The sequence below is a fragment of the Mesoplodon mirus genome (assembly GCF_964341445.2).
Source record: "Mesoplodon mirus genome assembly, chromosome: 2".
NCBI classification, from domain to species: domain Eukaryota; kingdom Metazoa; phylum Chordata; class Mammalia; order Artiodactyla; family Ziphiidae; genus Mesoplodon; species Mesoplodon mirus.
In genome coordinates this window covers 87,147,088-87,166,795 of record NC_138977.1, presented here as the reverse complement: position 1 = coordinate 87,166,795, position 19,708 = coordinate 87,147,088, and the positions used below count along the sequence as shown (strand labels likewise).

Sequence of the window (19,708 nt, the reverse complement as noted above, 5' to 3'; positions counted from 1 at the left end):
GTCTCTGTGCTGAAATCATTTCCCCTGATTTGATTTTCTCCTTTCAGTGTATATTTTCACTCAATACTTAGCATTTCTTTACTTTGACACCATTTTCTCAGCTACTATGAGTTGAGGTTTTTGGCACCTACACTTTGAAATAAATATTACACAGAATAAAATCAGAATATAAAATAGCTATGCATTAGATATTGTATGTGTATGGGAAATGGTCGCATATTTTTCACATATATGCATAGAATTTTAGTGCTGAAAGCAATTTAAAATACCTGCCTTTTATTTTACTGAAAAATAAACTTTGGCTTCCCAAAGAAGCATTGGGATTCGGTGGTCACACAGAGGTGATAAGGGAAGACACAAGTCTGTTAAAGTAATGTTGTGGGAACATTCATTTATGGAGGCCCTACTAGGTATAGAAGAATGCCCATTATTGGGAGATGGGCTTGTGGAATGTTTGTGAGGTTTCTAGCTAAGTGCAGCTCTTTAATTCTTAGCTCTTCTATCTACAGTGTAATGGGACCAGGCTAGACTCAACTAGCAGGCAGAAAAGCTGATGTATGAGAATCTTACCCCTCCAGTAAAAGGAAAAATGGGAAGGAAGGGAGGGAAGGAGGAAGGAGCTTATAGTCCATGTTAACAATTTTAATGTCAAGTTTCCACAATCAGATGAAAGAAAATAAAATTTAGATATAGGGAAGATTTGAATATGGTGAAAAAGAGCCTCATAGTAGATTCATATTGAAATTGCTATAACGTTTTATTGGCTTGAATGACTAGACTCAAATCTAATTTTAAGCTAGCAGTATAGACTTAGAATCATAGTTAAATTTATAGTTGGCCATAATTTGAACATGCATTTTTTGTAGATTTTCTTTAAGTTAGTCAACACTAACGTATCTATCAGTCATTCCCAAGAATTTAAACTTGAATTAGAAAAGATTAAAAGTCATTAAGTATCTCTTGTTTAAATCAAAAATTTTGTATTTTTTCTTATCACAGAAGCAAAGCAGGTTCACTCCAGGAAAAATTTTTAAAAATGACTTTCCTTCAATGTTAATTCCCCAAAGTAACTAATATTATTGTCTTAGATTGTATCCTTAGAGATTTTATCCTTTTATATTTACCCGGTAAAATACCAAAAAAAGTAAAAGAATGAAAAATCAGTCACAAGTCCAGTTCTGTTTCATCATTCCAAACCATGTGCTATCTTCTCTCCTAAAGTTACCAAAGTGGTAACTTAAGATGAGTGTCTTTTCTGATTTTTTTTTTACTAAGTTCATGCAGTATATCTCTACTGATGCACAAATCCATTTGTGTATATTTTCATGAATCTTGAATCATGAAACATTTTTAAGCAAAATGTATTGTAGATTTTTTGCCATCAATGTATAGCCCAACTTTATTCTTTTCAATGTTGTATCAGTATTACTAATGTAGGTATTCAACAATTTATTAAACTATTTCCCAAACACTGACTATGTCACTTTTGCCACTTTCTTACTTTTATAAGCAGTGTTCATGTAAAGGGCCTTGTGTATCATTTACCTTTAAATATTTTTCTGCTATCATTTAAGTAAAGTAGATTTCTGATAGACATAATAGTAATAACAATGAAAAAGAGAAGTAAAATAAGTAACATTTAATAAATTCCTACAATGTTCCAGGCTTTGTGGTAAATGCATACTTAACCTTCACAACGTTCTTCTGAAGTAGATATAGTCTAAAATTCTATTTTGAAGATGAACATAATGAGAATAGTTGAGAAACTTGTTCAAAATCGCACAGGCAGCAAGTAATGGAGCCAGAATTCAAACCCAAGCCATCTGATGATAAGGCCTTCTGAGGAAATATCTATACTGTTATCCAGTATTTTATACTGCCCTGGCTTATCTAGAAAGATAACTCCTAGGTCTCAGGGTAGACCCTCAAAATGTTAGAAGTGACATCACCAAAAACTGTGGAATAAGAAATACTAAAATCCCACATCATCGTAAAAGCAATAAGAAACAGGTAAAACTGTTAAAATCAGCTTTTTCAGAACTTTGGAAACTAGCCAAGAGCTTACAACCCTGAATACATGTATTCAAGAAAAATGGTAGGATCTTGGTAAAGAATAGTAATCTTTATGGTGTTGTAACTTACACTAGTCCTATACCCACTCCCTACCTAAGTGGTAGTCTTGAAAATAAAGCCTAAATTCCTGGTACCAGAAGGAGGAAAATGGAGCTCATCCAAAAAGAATTATCATTACTTCATCTGTATGATGCCTCCCTGGAATATCTTCTCAAAAGCTTGTTTTTATTTCTCTTGACTCAGAATTCCCCCAGTGTCAAAGCTACCACCTGAAGGATACATACTGAAAGCATTTCCAGGCAAATATTTTAGCTGCTTCTGCCTGAGGCAGTGGATAACATCTGGGACAAACAATGGGCTAACCAAAAGGTTTGAGAGGAAAAGCTGATGAATGAATTGTACACAAGTGATTTGAAAAGCACTGACATATTTCCTGGAATCTAGAAGGCCACATGCATACATAGAGCTATGTGAATACACAAGAAAAGACTGAGGAAGCCCAAAGCTCTCCCCTCTTGTTGACCTTGAGCCTCTACACAAGCAGGAAGTGGATGCGAAGGCAGAGTTGTAAACTGCCTGGTTGAATGATGAAGACATATCCCAACCTGCACACAGAATCACCTGACAAAGACTGAGAGATTTTTTTAGTTTCAAGTGTTTCAGCAAAACTCTATGCAATCATTAGATGACTACTAATCTAAGAAAACAGAGACTTAAGTGGTCCCAAATGAAAAGAATACAGACTTTACAGAATTAGTTAAGAAAAGTCACTAAACAAACAGAGACAATAAATACAAGTAGCAATTGACAAAAGACCCTGGAGAGGACAAGAATATGATTTCCAGAATTACCACATTACAGTATTCAAAGTCCAGTTTACAACAAAAATATAAGTTCTGCAAATTAAAAAAAAAAGTATAGCCCATTTACTAAAAAAAAAAAGATTCAATAAAAACTGTACCTAAGGAAGCCCAGGTGTTGGGCTAAGTAGACAAAGACTTTAAATAAGCTACATTAGTTAAAATAGAAGAGCTAAAGGAAACTATGTCTAAAGAATGAAAGAAGAGTATAATAATGATGTCTCACCAGAGAATATCAAATCAACAGATAGAAATTATAAAAGGTAAACAGGTAGAAATTCTATAATTCAAAAGTACCATAAATGTAAAGAAAAATTTACTAGAAGAGCTTAACATTAGATTTAAGGAATCAGAAGGAATCACCGAATTCAGAGATAGGTCAATTAAGATTCTTAAGTATGAGGATCAGAAAGGAAAAAATGAGGAAAAATAATCAGTGCCCAAGACACTTGAGGCATATTATCAAGCATGTCAGTATATGTATAATGGTAGTCACAGAAGGAAAGGAGAGAGATAAAGGTTTTAAAAATATTTGAAGAAATAGTGGCCAAAACCTTTCAAATCAAACACATTCAAGAAGCTCAGTAAACCAGCAATAGAATAAATTTAAAGAGACCCACGAATAGATACATCAGAATCAAATTGGAAAGAAAGAGAATCTTGAAACCATTTAGAGAAAAGTGATGCCTCATGTAAAGAGGACTCTCAATATGATTAACAGCTAACAAATCATCAGAAAGCATGGAGGCTGGGAGACAGTAGGATATCATATTCAAAGTGTCAAAAGAAAAAGATTCTCAAACAAGAACTCTATATCCATCAAAACTACACTTCAAAAATTAAGATATTCCCAGATAAACAAAAAATGAGTGAGTTTTGTCAATGGCAGAACTGTCACACAAGAAATGCTAAAGAAAACCATTAAGGCTGCAATGGAAGGATAGTAACTCAAACCCACAGAAAGAAATAAATAATAACACGTGAATATAAAAGACAGTATAAATATGTATTTTTTTGTTTGTAAGTCCTTATTTCTGATTTGAAAGACAACTGCACAAAGCAAGAATTGTACATCTATATTGATGGGCACACAATGTAAAAATGTAATTTGTGATAATAACAGCATAAAGAGGGGCATGGAGCTATAGGAGTAAATTTTAGTATACTCTTGATAAGTAGTTGGTATTAATTCAAATTAGATATTTTAATCCCCAAGGGCAAACACTAAGAGAATAACTCAAACACATATAGTAAAAGAAATAGCAAGGGAATTAAAATGGTACATTAAAAAATATCTAACACAAGATAAGGAAGTAATGAAGGAACTAAGAAACAAAAATATAAAATACCTATAGAAAATAGCAGAAGTAACTTTTCTCTTACCAGAAATTATGTTATATGTGAATAGATTAAATCCATCAGTTAAAATGGAGAAATTGGATGAATGGATAAAAAACAATAAAACATGATCCTACTATATGCTGTCTACAAGAGACCAACTTTAAATTCAAAGATACAAATAAGGGTAAAATAAAAGGATGGAAACAGTATATAACCAAAAAAAAGAGCTTGATTGTCCACACTGATAACAGACAAAATGGATTTTGAAAGAATAAACTTTCCCAGAGGCAAATAAGAATATAAAATAATGATAAAAGAGTCAATCAAGAAGTTATAACAATTATAAATATATATGCACCCAACAAAAAAGCCTAAAAATACATGACTATAAATTGACAAAATTGAAGGGAGAAATTAACAGTCCAAAAATAATATTTGAAGAGTTCAATGCCCCACTTTCAATAGTGGCTAGAACTAGAAGATAGAAGACTTGAATGTCAGTATAAGACAGCCATATCTAGCAGACTTCTATAGAAAATACTCCACCCCAAAAAAGCAGGATGTACATTCTTCTTAAGTGTAGATGGAACATTCTTCAGGAAGACAATGCATTAGTCCACAAAAAATTCTCAATAAATTTAAAGATTGAAATCATACAATGCATGTTCTCTGACCACAATGGAATGAAATTAGAAATCAATAATAGATAAAAATTTGAAAATTTACAAATATGTAGAAATTAAATAAGAAACTTCTAAATAACCATTGGGTCAAAGAAGAAATCACAAGAGATGGTAGAAAATACTTTAGAATGGATGGAAATGAAAATATAACATACCATAACTTGTGGGATACAACAAAGGCATTTCTCAAAGAGAGTTTTATGGTTGTAAACATCTACATTATTTTTTTTTAGATCTCAAATTAATATTCTGACTTTCCACCTTAAAAACTAAAAAAAAAAAAAAAGTGCATATGCAACCCAAAGCAAGAAGGAGGGGATTAATAAAAATTAGAACAGAGATAAATGGAATAGAGAATAGAAATAACAATAGAGAAAATCAACATACAACCATAAGTTGGTTTTTGAAAATGTCAACAAAATTGTCAAGTCTTTAGCTAGACTTATCAAGAAAAAAAAGAGAGGACTTACCTGGTGGCACAGTGGTTGAGAGTCCACCTGCCGAAGCAGGGAGCAGGTTCGTGCCCTGGACCAGGAGAATCCCACATGCCGTGAAGCGGCTGGGCCCGTGAGCCATGGCCGCTGAGCTTGTGCGTCCGGAGCCTGTACTCCGCAACGGGAGGGGCCGCAGCAGTGAGATGCCCGCGTACCGCAAAAAAAAAAAAAAAAAAAAGAGAAGACTCAAAATTTCAAAATCAGGAAATAAGAGGGCACATTACAACTGACCTTGTAGAAATAAAAAAGAATTATAAGGGAATCTGTGAACAACTGTATGCCAAAAAATTATATAACCTGGACATATTCCTCAAATCAGAAAGTTACCAAAGCTGACTGAAGAGTCTGAATAAATCTATAACAAGTAAAGCCATGAAGTGGGTAATCAAAAAAATCAATAAAAGCCTAAGGCCGAAGGATTTTCTGGTTAATTCTACCAAATATTGAAAGAATTAACACCATTCTTTCTCAAACTCTTTGAAAAAATAGATGAGGGAACTTCTTGACTCATTCTATGGAGCCATTTTGCCAAGATACAAAAACCAGGCCAAGAAATCACAAGGGAAATAAAAAACCCTGCATATCAACATCCCTTATGAATATAGATGTTAATGTCCTCAACAAGAAACTAACAAACTGAAACCAGTCACATATAAAAAGGATTGCACACTGTGACCAAGTAGAATTTACCTCAAGAATGTAAGGTTGGTTCAACATACAAAAAGCAATCAATGTAATACCAAACATATTTATGAAATATGAAAAAACACAAAATCATCTCAGTAGATTCTGAAAAACAAAATGAAACACCTTTCATGGTAAAAACAGTCAACAAACTGGCACTAGAAAAGGACTTTTTAACCCAACAAAGAGGACCAAAGAAAAGCCCACAGCTAACATCACAATTAGAAGTGAAAGATTAAAAGTCTTTGCTCTAACATCAGGAACAAGACAAGGATGTCTGCTTTCACTAATTCTATTCAACATCATACTTCAGGCTTTAGTTAGGGCAGTTAGGCAAGAAAAACAAATAAAAGGCATCCAATTTGGAAAGGAAGAAATAAAACTCTATTTGCAGATCACATGATCACATGTTCTTATACATAGAAAACTTTTATTAAACCACATAAAAACTATTAGAGCTAATACATTCAGCAAAGTTTCAGGGTACAAGATCAACAATAAAAAAATCAATTTTGTTTGTATACACTAGCAATGAGCAATCTGAAAAGGAAATTAAGAAGAAGCTATTTTTATTTATGTAACAGCCAAATGAATAAAATGACTATAAATAAATTTAAGTTTAAAGATGAAAAACTTGTATACTGAGAACTATAAAATGTTGCTGAAAGAAATTAAAGTTCTAAATAAATGGAGATGATATATGTATATGTGATTAAAATGGATAGATATGTATCCCATGTTTGGGAATTGGAAGACTTAATGTAGTTAAGATGGTAATACTTCCCCAAACAAGGGATTCAATGCAATACCTATCAAAACTCCAATGACCATTTTTGAAAAAATGAGCAACTGACCATAAAATTATAGGAAAGTGTAAGGGACCCTGAAAAGCTAAAACAATCTTAAAAAAGAATAAGAAATTTGGAGAACTCCTGCTTCCCAATTTCAGCACTTACTCTAAAGCTATAAGTTATCAAAACTGTGAAATTTGCATAAGGACAGACATGTAGATTAATGGAATAGAATTGAAAGTCCAGAGTAAACCCATATATCTATGATCAGTTGATTTCATCAACAGTGCTAAGATCATTTAATGGGGAAAGAAAAGTCTTTTCAGAAAATGTTGCTGGGCCCACTGGCTATCCACATGCGTAAGAATGAATTTGGACATCTACCATAAACAAACATCACCTCAAAAAGGACCAAAGACCTAAATGTAAGAACTAAAACTATCAAACTCAAAAGAAAATATAGGCCTAAATCTTTATGACCTCAGATTAGGCAACAGTCTCTTAGATATTTGTAATCCCTATTAAAGAAAATGTCAATTGCTCCACATCCTCTTCAATGCCAGGATAGTATCAATCTTTTAAAGTTTTGCTAACATTTTGCTGATAATATTGTTTTGAAAAGGTATCTCATTATTGCTTTTTTTTCCTTGACTGCTGAAGTTAAATATATTTTCATATATTGATTCATCATTTGCGTTGCCATGTATATATGTGTGTGTGTGTGTGTGTGTGTGTGTACAGGTGGATATGGTTGTGTTCGTGGGTATGTGTGGGTGTACCTGGACTGTGTTCTATTTAATTATTCTCCTCTACCAAATTCTCGAAAGAAGACACCATCTAAAACCTTTCACAGTTTGATGCATGCAAACACAATGTATTTCTATAAATGTGTTTTTTAATATTGACTCAGCAGCAGGTGAACTAAATTTATTTTTCTACCTTTTATCCCTACTACTACCATCATATTCCTAGATGCATTCACTCATGATTAAATAGAATTATTGCTATTTTGAACTTCTAACTCTATGGTAAGTGAGAAAAAAGGCTGTTTTATTTATCCAAAGGGAAAGTAAAAAATAAAATATAAAAAATTTCAGTATATGAATGAGCATTTCTTTAACATTTCAATTGTCTTTTAATTTAATGTATCCCCTATGTACATAACAAATCCTCTCTTGAATCTCTGATAAAACAGGTAATTGTAGACATTTTGACCTGCTGATACTGTGACTGGCTTCTGAGTTATTGCTTTCTTTTTACTTAACCATCGTGACTTCCCAGACTATAAGCAGAAAAGCTTTATAATGCAAGGAACGAAATTATTTTTTAAACCAACAAAGGTATAAAATATACCTTTTTAGTGATTTAAATTTTATAAGGTTTGGGATTTAGATGCTTGTTTTATTTTCTGCAGATTCTAAGCTTCATTATGAAAGAAATTATGTCCTCACAATGCTAGGCAATCCAGAATTAATTTCATACTTAGGTAGATATACTTAGAATGAAGAACTTCTTAATCATAGTTCTATTGTGACTACTAGTGTGGATGATTGGTCGTCTGCTTAGATTGATTCAAATAAATGATGAACAAATTAATGTGAGGCTTTGTGAAAGATTTTTTTAAATTAATGTTAATGGACAATGGGTCAATTTCAAGTCCTTCTTTCCTCATAGGAAATTCTACTTCAGTTTCACCAGTCTTTCTAACCTCAACGGTATTTAAGAGAAAAAGGAGATTCATACAAACAAAAATGAAAAATGAAAGCATTTCAGAATCATCACTTCAAAAAGTATAATAACCATTTACAATAATTAACTTTGCACTGTTTTCTTTCTGAAGATTTTTGTTTGCTTTTTTAGTGGCTAGATGTGGCACTGAAAGTACCTTTGGGGGAAAAAAAAAGTATTTCCAATGCTGTCCTGCTGGTATTTGTTGATGTTTTTACTTCCTATCTTCCTGCAGGAGTAACAACTGTTCTAACAATGACAACTCTAAGCATCAGTGCTCGGAATTCTCTCCCCAAAGTGGCTTATGCAACTGCCATGGACTGGTTTATTGCTGTTTGTTATGCATTTGTGTTCTCTGCCTTAATTGAATTTGCAACTGTAAATTACTTCACCAAAAGAGGATGGGCTTGGGATGGAAAGAGTGTAGTAAATGACAAGGTAAGTGAGAGCTTCCTTCTCACCGTGATTAAGAGAATCCCCCAACAGATTTAGCTTGCAACAGATACTATTCCTCAAAACTGACATTAAGGACATTCAAACATAAAAGATTTCTTTCAAAGTATGCTCTTGCCTGAAATCCTTTAGGAGTGCTGGTAGTATTACTTCTGTTAAAACCACTTCCTAGCATCTTTTGAGCTCTGTGTGTCAGGCACTGTGCTAAGTTTTTTATATATGTTCTCTCATGTAATCTTTACAACTTTATAACTAGGGTTTCTTTTTAATTCTCATTTTTTTCTGATGAAGAAGCTATGGATGGCTTAGTGAAGTTATTTACTTGCTCAAGCTCACACAAGTTAATAAGTATACTTAAACCAAGATCTGCCTGACCATTAAATTCATGCTCTTAACCACACTGGTTTATAGAAAAAAGATTTGGAAAAGAAAAGTGGGCATTAACTTTACCAGTTATAGAATTTTAGGCCCTACCAAGTGGGCTGAGTTACTCTTCACCTACCTCCATCTCTGTTGTTTGGATGTAAAAGACTGGCAATATCGTAATCTCTCCCATGTTGTATGGAATTAGTAACTAGATAGGAATGTCTAGACATTTTAAGTTGCTCCTGCAGTCTATAAGAGAAAAAGTATTTGTTCTGATGATTAACTTCTTTGGTAATTATTTCAGGTGTCTATTTTTAGGTTTCAAGTACTGAAGGAAGTGGGAGTTTTGTGCATTGATAAATAGCCATTTCCTTTCTTAGTCTATAGATTATTATTCATCTGTCTTAAGAGGAGGCTTTGTATGTATCACAATGAGATATAAAGCAGTCTTAATAATAGTAAAAAGTTCTACTTGGAGGGCTCCTTTTTAATAAAATATCTACCTGAATACCCTTCCATTAAATTTGGAATAACATACTTGCTGATTTTCCTTTTCAGTTATTTGAATACAATTTTTTTTTCAAATTTCTATGACAATATTGCAGTTAAAGCATACAAACAGTTGATGTTATAGTTTAAAAGTCTTGCTCTTTTTCCCTAATTTTGTAAACTGTAAAAGTTCTCATAAGAGTGCTGGTTTATTTCATTTTATAAGCTATGTTTTGTATACTAATAACCAATGAGTAAATATTCAAGGGAATCTGATTAATTTTCCATGCTTAACTTCTAGGTTATTCTACCATTTCCATTGCATTTTACTGTTGATTGATGTTTTCATTCCCCATAAAATATACTGCTTTTCCATTGCTATCTATGCAATTACTTCTTTTTATATTAGTTACACATGCACTTTCATACTAACTTTTTTTGAAGATAAAATGCTTTGTAAATATGTCACAAAAAATAAATAGTGGTTTGTAGTGTACATGCCCTGTGTAGAAATATACTGATATATTATTTTTAATGTGATGAGGGTGTCAATCAAATTGATATTGTGATTTGGCATATCAAATAATATGCCTTCTCACCCCCTGAAATTGGAAAAGAGAAGTACTTATAAATGTGAAAAACACATTCTTGATAATGCATTCTAAAAGCAATAACCTACTACTGATAAATACTGGATTTAACTCTACCCACATAGCAGATCACACATAGTGAAGCTAAATCTAGGTTGAAATCATTTATGTTCCAACCTAATTTGCAGGAAAACAACTAACAAATTTGTATTATTTCAGTAATAAGTGGTTCAAGTTCAGTGGATAAGTTAAAGGGAACATTATATCAGGCACCTTGCTTGTTCTTAATCACTTTTCCACAGTTAGAGTGCCAAGCACAGTGCCAGTCACTTAGTAGGCACTTCAGAAAGTTTCATTGAATAAAAGAATAAATAAGTTTCTGATATTAAATCTGGCAATGCAATACCAATGAGAAGACTTCTTTGCCTTCATGGAAAGACTTTTAAAACTTTACAGTGGTGAATTTATCAATGAGTACTCAATCCATTTTCATGATTGAAATGAATCTGGGGAGGTACTTCCTAAACCTACCTTGGAAGTAACCAGGTCCTTAGAACTAAAAGGAAATCTAGTATAGTGCCCCAAACTAGCACATCTGCCTAAAAAAAAAATTTCAGTGCAATTTACCTCTGCTTTAGTTATCCTTAGATTTAATTAAGTGGAGAACAATAATTTTCCTGAAATACAAAGTTTTTATCCATCGGCCAAATTGGCATCCTTTCAGTTTAACCAGACTAGAGGAAGTCCTCTTTTTTGAAGTTAGTAAACATGAGTAAATGCACTTAAATTATCTGTCAATCCAACGAGTATATAAAAAGTTATTAAAGGTTTGTTAACTGGCAAGTATTAGTTTGTCTCATAAGAATAATCACTTAGAGATTCACATTAATATTATATGTTTGAAAGAAAGAGATATGTATTTAACATACAGTTTTCATGTAGATTGTGCTCTGTTGATCTTTAAAGTTAGTTTTTGCAAATAAATAAATAAATCCACTCACTTCATATTCAAGACACATTTGAGCCCTCTATTAGAAAACAAAGCCTACCTTGCTCTGTGATCTTGCACAAGTGTGTACACTATACCTTTAGCCTCAGGAGTGAAATTAGTCAACAAAATTTTATCATTCTAAAAATGTAGTGGTGGATCAAATAATCCAACTTATATGGAAGGGCAAATATTTATGCCCTTACATATAAGAAAATATCTACTTATGCAACCTCCCAAGTTCTTCTGGAACCTTCTTTTACACCCAGTGTTCTTCCACTTCCTCAAGACTTCCACCCCATCTCTTGATTCTTTTCTTCTTGTTCCTTTTTCAATCTTGAAGCATCAGTTATTATTTTCTTCTCTTACTTCTTCAAAGCTTTCTTCTCCTTTTCAGCTGTCTCCTTGCTTTAAGTTTCTGAATATGCTTAATATGTTTAATTTACCATAAAGGCAAAACCAAAACTCTCTCCAGATTGTATGTCACCCATTCCCCCATTATCAGATTCCACCCTCTTTTTCTCCATTCAAGCTTTTTGAAAACATTGTTTATAATGTATATGTTCTCACTTCTAGTTTAATTCTCAGCTCACTGTAATTCTTTCCATTCATTGTCCTATAACTGAAGGACAGCAAGGACCTCTACATTTTCAGATAAGATAATTTTCCATTTTTCTTAAGGGATCCCCATTGAATCCATTGAATACTGTTATACTCCAAGATTCCATTTCAGTCCCAAGTCAGCAACTTTTTCTCTTCTGTTAGGCCTTTAAAACGAGCCTTAGAATATCAACTTCCTTCCTCAAATCTTGGCAGCTACTACTATTCATTCTGTTCTTTGAAATTCTTTGCCTGAGTTCAGAGTAGATCCAATCTCCTTAACATCTGCTGTTGTTTATCCCCAAAGATAGTCATTTACATTTATTTTATGTTTTTGTTTTCACTATTCATATGTGATTCTCACTTTAAGGATTTTACTGACAATACTTGTAAGAATGTCAGCAACACTAAGCACACTGTTCATTATTTATTATATCCAAATAGGTAAAGCCCACTCATCTTCAACACATATACCAATCCTCAGGAAATTTCTGAACACTTACTCCCCACACCCCTGAATAATTAGATCACTTTATAAGTGTGTATAGTATCCTGCTCTTTTGCATTTAATTCTTTATCACAGTTTGTAATTGCACGCTTATATCCCACCTCCTTCACTGATCATGATAACAATGACCATGTTTATTTTAATAAATCATTTATCTTTGTCCTTTCGCACAGGGCCTAGTATATATTAGTTGCTCAATAAATATGGTATGAATTAATGAAGTATAATCAAATCACAACTACAGCCAACACCTTTATCTTACCTTCCACAGTTATTATCTACAGCTATACTCCATACCTTTCTTTTAACTTCCAAGCTCATACATCCAACCTGTTCCCTAGGCATTTCTACATGAATATGACATTTCAGTCTTTACATATCTCTTTTAAAAGGTGAAAGAAACAATAAACAAACAAAAAATCTCCTAAATACCGACTTTTTTTTCATATATACCTCAGTTCATGGCAAAACCTAATCTCAGAAACCAACAACTTGGAAGTTACCCTTAAGACCTAATCAGTCATTGAATGATGTCCATTCTCCTGCCTATATGTCATAGACCACGCCCTTGCCATTTCTCATTATTTTGAGACTCTTTATTCCTCATTATCTCTAAATCATATCTCCCTTTAATCCATCCTCTACAGTAGTGCCAGAGTTATCTTTCTAAAACAGAAATCTGTTCATTTAATTTTTCAGCTCTTTAATGAATTTTTGAAAGCAATTCTTCAAGCAGCTCAGCTAATATGGTCCAAATATATAGCCTTCTCATATATTTGTTTACATGATGAATAATGAGAAATTGTGTGTGTGTGTGTTATTTATTGTGCACTTACTACTATGTGCCTGGGAATATCTCCATGTCAGAAATGAGGAAATATAAGATTGGTCAAGTAAAGTTACTTGCTCAGGATCACACGTCTAATAAGTGGTGAATCCAAGATTGAACACAAGCCTAAAGTCCATGCTCATATATTTCCTATAGCCATTAAAAACATCTCCTTGGGGTTTCCCTGGTGGCGCAGTGGTTGAGAGTCCGCCTGCCGATGCAGGGGACACAGGTTCGTGCCCCGGTCCGGGAAGATCCCACATGCCACGGAGCGGCTAGGCCTGTGAGCCATATGCACTGAGCCTGCATGTCCGGAGCCTGTGCTCTGCAACGGGAGAGACCACAACAGTGAGAGGCCAGCGTACCGCAAACAAACAAACAAACAAAATACATCTCCCAATTCCATGCCCCTACACATCTCCATGGCATTAGATGTGTTCATCCCTCTTGCTAAAATGCCCTTTCCTTTCTTTTCTAACTGGCGAACTACTTATTCCTTCAAATCTATCCAATTGTATCTAATAGCCATCCCCCCATTATCCTTCTACAGTACCTGGCATGAATTTCTTTTATGTAACCTCATTAAATTATACTTTTATTATAAACAAATCTGTTTCTAACAGTAGGTGACCTGATCTAAGTGGATAATAGTTTTGTCTTATTCATTATTTCTCTGCCAATACCTGACATAGCATTTAGCACATAGTTTATTTGAATTAAATTTTTAAAAATACCTTTTGTCTCTTGAGATTGTTTTTATTTCTAAGTCTGAGTCAGTGGTTCTACACTGGCCAAGAAAAGCATATTCTCTGGAAATACACTATATATTAAATTACTTGAAATATAGACATAGCACCATAATATCCAAACTAACATGAAATGTGCCATTGTTTTGTGATTCACTCCATGCAATTCATAGAAAACATTGTATTTTAAGTGTTTTTATTCATTTATATGCATTTTTAGACATCATGCCTTGTTCCAAAAGCATTTCAGGCAGTTTACCAAAAGAATGCATGTACTTAAATTATTATAATAAGATATAAATAGAAGTAGAAAATCAGGATGAAGGAAAATAGACTGCAAATATGTCCACCATTTGGGCCAGAACATTAACTGTAGTTCATAGTTAGATTATGCTGAGATTCAAATCTTGAGCTTCTTGGCTATGAGAGTAAACCATGGGGGAAACTTATCTTTCTTTAACCAAAAAATGGATGTATAAACTTCCTCAGAAAGAGCGATTGCCCTATACTAAAAATCTTTTTTAAACAATATCATATGGGTTTTATATTAGGGAAAGTTGAGTGCTATTGCAAGTAATGTCAACATTTTCCCAATAAAAGCAGTAATGAATTTCATATTGATGTTTCTTGTAGTCCCCTTCAATAAAAGCTGAAGGCATTACATTAATATACAACTCAGTGAAGGCAATTCTTCAAGGAGCTAAGCTAATATGGTCCAAGTATATAGCTTTCTCATGGCCCAGTTTAATCCAAGGAAAGACTTTAGAGTACTTAGAGAAGTGGATGGACTGTATAACCTTCAAACAATCTTCTGTAAGTATCACTTTTCTCAGTCAGGATGGTTAGCAGACAGTTAACAATAGCATTATCTGACAAGGGAGCATGTTGTTGTTTTACAAGTAATGGGCTTTCTAGTAGCCACAATGACTGTAAAAAAGCAACATGGTATGTAGAAAGAGCATAAATTTGCCACTTTGTAAACCTGGGGTTTTCTCCAAAGACTGTTGTATTTAGTGTTGTATTTATGAGAGCTCCATTTCCTTATTCTAAGCTCCATTTCCTTATTCAGTCTCTGAGATTCTTTCCAACTCTGAAACTATGTCATTGTTATTTTCATTTATATCCTAGGTCACTTCACTACTAGGTGTCTATATTTTAGCTAGAGCATTTGCTCAATTTACTAACTCTTCATTTTATCTAATATTCCAAGAAAGCCAAAACTGGTTTGCCATGATGGTGTAAGATGTTTTGATTTCTGTAATCAGGAATTTTCCAGACTTAAAATTTTAATTATATATTTGGACACTCTAATAAAGTAATAACCTCAGAATATTCTGATTCTTATAAAATGTCATTTAAAAAATAGAAAGTTTAATTAGTATGGGTTATATTCCCTTTTCATTCCACTTAAGTAACAGCATCCACTGATTCTAAAGCAACATAATTTACTTTTTTTCTCCAGATAATGTATAAAAATAAATCATTTGCTGTTTTAGTGTATAGTCATATATTCCCACTTCCCTCTTATATGTCTCAATCACAAGTGAAACAGTTTCCACAAATGTGGAAATTCCACAGCATTGTTTTTCAGTTGAGCTTATTTTATTATTTCTCAGTCTCCTACATCTATAGATGTTGAAATTGAGGACTTTTGGGATAATTACCTAATAGAATTGCAGAACATACTATTAGAATCTATTTCTATTAATCTAATAAATGGTTATTGTATTCTATAAAATACATTATATGCTTATATACATTATATATACCTATATACATATATTATCATAGTAATCATTCTAGTAGATGTCATTCATTTATCATGAAGCAAACATTTTTTGAGCCTGGCCTGTGCCAGGAACTTTGCTAGGAGTTCTGCATTGCCCAATCTCTGCAATTCGATATCAGTTTAAGTGATGTTTAGGTATAATTGAAATAATAATAATATAAACACTATATGTCAGAACTTTATGGGTTAAAAAGTCCGTTTAGAAGGTTGACCTAGTAATATAAACTTCAATTAGAAAATCTTGAGAAAAAGATATTCACAAGCTTCCTCAGAGGTAAAGTCACGAGGCATGCTGTTTAAAGTAGAGGTTTGGAAGCCACACACATTTGAGTTTGTGTGCTTTTTTAGCCACTTAGTAGACAGGAGACCTGGTCATGTCACAAAACCTCTTTAGCTTCTGTTTCTGATTCTGTAACTTGGGGTTACAGCATAGAACTTACTTCTTATCCAGTAGTGAATTTTGTCAGCAATGACACCCTTAGGCTTAACACTCAACCTGACACATCCTAGGGCTCACAAGGTGTTAGTTATCATTGCTACCAGTTATATGCTTGAGGATTACCCTCCATGTGTAACATGGGAAAAGCTGTTTTATAGCTTTCATATAGCTACAAATGGTAATCCCTCACCCCTTTTCCTTTTATGCTCCTGCCAGGTCTGGAAGAATGCCTTATCAGTAAGGAAAAGAGGTGAGGGAGAATGTGGGCCTGTTTACAGATCCTCCTATGCTTTCAGAGGCTCTTTGTTATCTTATTTTACTTGGACATTGTGAGAATTCTTATTCAAAATACTGATACTTGAAATTATGTTCTAGGTCAATTGGTCCTATAAATCTGTTGATTTACACTATTCACTATTTTGGATAATTTATTGCTGGCTCAAATTTGTTTGCATTTAGATAACTAGCAATGAGTTTGTATTAATACAGAAGTGCTGTTAAATAGTTTTCCAGGTTTCATTAAATATTATTATTTAATGTTGAGTAAATATTTTCAGGTTTCATTAATTTGGCTACATATTATGTGCCTACCTCATGGAAGGAATCATGCTAAGGTTATAATGGTGAACAAGACAGAAATAGCACCAGCCTTCATTGAACTTAGATTCTAATAGGAAAGGAAGATGTCAGTCAAATAATCACACAAGTAAAGAAAGAATTTACTCATTTTGAAAAATGACACGATGGAAGTAAACTGGGTGCTCTAAAAGAGTATAGATGGGGAGCCAGGGTGACATTAGATAGAGTGGTTAGGAAGTACTTTCTGAGGAAAGGACACTTCAACCAAGACCACAATATGAGAGGGTATTGATCACGTGGAAAATGGGATGGAGGGAAAGCATTCCAGGATGAGGAAGTGAAACCACTAGGTGGCATTTCAGGGGACTCTGAGCTCCAGTTCTTTATATCTCAGTGCAGAAAGAATTAAGTGAGAGACAAAGAGATAAATAAGATGTGATGTATTAGAATAGGATGCTTGTGAGGCTTACAAGTAGGCAGGCCAGAGGGTGCTGTGCTCTGAGAACTTAGCAGGCTACAGTTTTATAATCAAAGGAACAGTGGGAGGGGGAAAAAAACCCTTCTTCCTCATTTTTGAGTAGATGTCATGCTTCTATCATCAATTCCTCCTCCATGTCAGGCAGGGGAGTTTTCTTGTCCCTACATGGTCAAGCTGGGACTGTCATGCCTCAATGGAAATGAGCAAAAAGGTGGTAACTTATGCTAAAAATGTGAAATCATCTCAGGTTTTAGTATGTCACCTTTCCTTATATTTTTGTTTTTAGTGTGCATATAGGAACATGTCCTAGGAAACATTAACTTACTGAGCTCACTGGGCAGGATGTGCATCTCATGCCACCATTGTTTTATTGTTTTGGGGAATGTCTCATGCTTCTGTTTCATGGTTTTGTGGCTAAGCAAACCTGCTTTCTAGAGTGTTCATTAACTTACAGGAGTCTCCCATACTTTTTTCTTTACTTACAGTCCCCTAGTGGGATTAACTATTTAATTACCTATTTTGTCCCTTTACTCTGGCCCTATCAGAAGTAGCATAGCCAAAGGCATCAAACAAAGAAGTCCTCCAAATGCAAGTTATTTCAGTGAGACTGGTATATAATGAACAAAAAAAGACACCATGGCAGGAAGTGTTGATTTTATTCTAAGTTCCATGAGATGGTATTTAAGAGATTTAAGCAGACAGGTGACCCCATCCAATTTATGTCTTTAAAAAGTCCCCATGGGGGTTGTAGTTTGACTAATGATTGGATGAGGTCAAGCCAAGTGGAAGAGTACAAAGGAATGCTGCTTTGTCCAGGCAGGAGAAAACTGTGACCCAGAGTAAAGTGGGTAAGAACTGAACTGGGAAGTATAAGGAGAAACATGTTGTGGATGAGCTAGGCAGAAATCCAAAAGTTTGTATTTCATCTTCCTTCTATGTTGTTAGTATTTATTACACTAACATCTGTATATGGATACAATTTCCTACCATCTGAGTAAAACATTACTGTATGATTTTGACATGAAGGGGAGAAATCCTGTTATCAAGTTAAAGAAATTAAATTATTAATTCAAAATTTGAGATCATTCACTGTAGATGATCATTCCTTGTGTTAAATTATGTCTACATTTCATTTATTCATTCACACATTCATTCAACAAATATTTGAGTGACTTGTAAGGGTCAAAAATGTGTCATTTGTTAAAGTTGTATTTTTGGTTGTCAGTGTTCCATGTAAACAACAAGAAAATGGTTCTCCAGAAAAATGATATCATTGATTTACTCTGGGGGTTTCCTCTCCCTCATGGTTTTAGGACTTAATAAACTACATTTATTTCCCTAAATTCCTTCTTTCTAATGGATAATGATGTTTATCAAGATACTTTTCTTCAGAATTTGAACTGGAGTTTGGAAAATGTTAAGAAGCAGTCTCAACCCACATTCTGTTAATTCTTGTATTTTTCAATAGAAAAAAGAAAAAGCCTCTGTCATGATACAGAACAATGCTTATGCAGTGGCAGTTGCCAATTATGCCCCGAATCTTTCAAAAGACCCAGTTCTCTCTACCATCTCCAAGAGTGCAACCACGCCAGAACCCAACAAGAAGCCAGAAAACAAGCCAGCTGAAGCCAAGAAAACCTTCAACAGTGTGAGCAAAATTGACAGAATGTCTAGAATAGTTTTCCCAGTTTTGTTTGGTACATTTAATTTAGTTTACTGGGCTACATACTTAAACAGAGAACCTGTATTAGGGGTCAGTCCTTGAATCTAGACACAGGTTGTCTTTGGGATGTATAGCGACATTAAACCTGGTTTGTTTTGCCATGTACAGTCTGACTAATAACTGCTAATTTGTGAACCAACATGTACAGTATGTATATAGCAACATAGCTTATAGACCTCTAATAGAGACACGCATTTGCTAACTTGTGGTACTGCAGGCAGAAAGCACCCCATGCCCAAAAAGCCATTGCCTTTTTAAAAGATTTACCCTAGGAACTGGTTTAAAGTGGATTTCAGATGACCTGATTTATTTTCTCTTTTCCTAACAGCAATGAAAATGGAGATCCTACACCACATTTTATGGATACTTTTGATTTAGGTCTTACATAGGAGTGTTTTCTACTTTTGCCTAACTATAACGTAAGGTAACATTGTCGTTCCAAGATGAATTCCTCTAAATAACAGAACCTCATATCTG

The 19,708-nt window shown here is 33.8% G+C and overlaps 1 protein-coding gene across 2 annotated transcripts in view; it reads left to right on the top strand.

Annotated features, from left to right (window-relative positions):
- Positions 1–19,273, top strand: part of GABRA2 (gamma-aminobutyric acid type A receptor subunit alpha2) — a gene marked incomplete at both ends in the record, with an annotated part of 118,672 nt that extends 99,399 nt beyond the window's left edge. The window contains 3 exons of one of the 2 annotated variants that reach the window (XM_082610954.1): positions 8,890–9,092; positions 14,857–15,036; positions 18,977–19,273. In XM_082610954.1, the coding sequence (XP_082467080.1) occupies positions 8,890–9,092; positions 14,857–15,036; positions 18,977–19,273 (680 nt within the window). The remainder of the gene's footprint in view (positions 1–8,889; positions 9,093–14,856; positions 15,037–18,976) is intronic. The other variant, XM_082610955.1, reaches the window with a different exon arrangement.
- Positions 19,274–19,708: the final 435 nt, after the last annotated feature.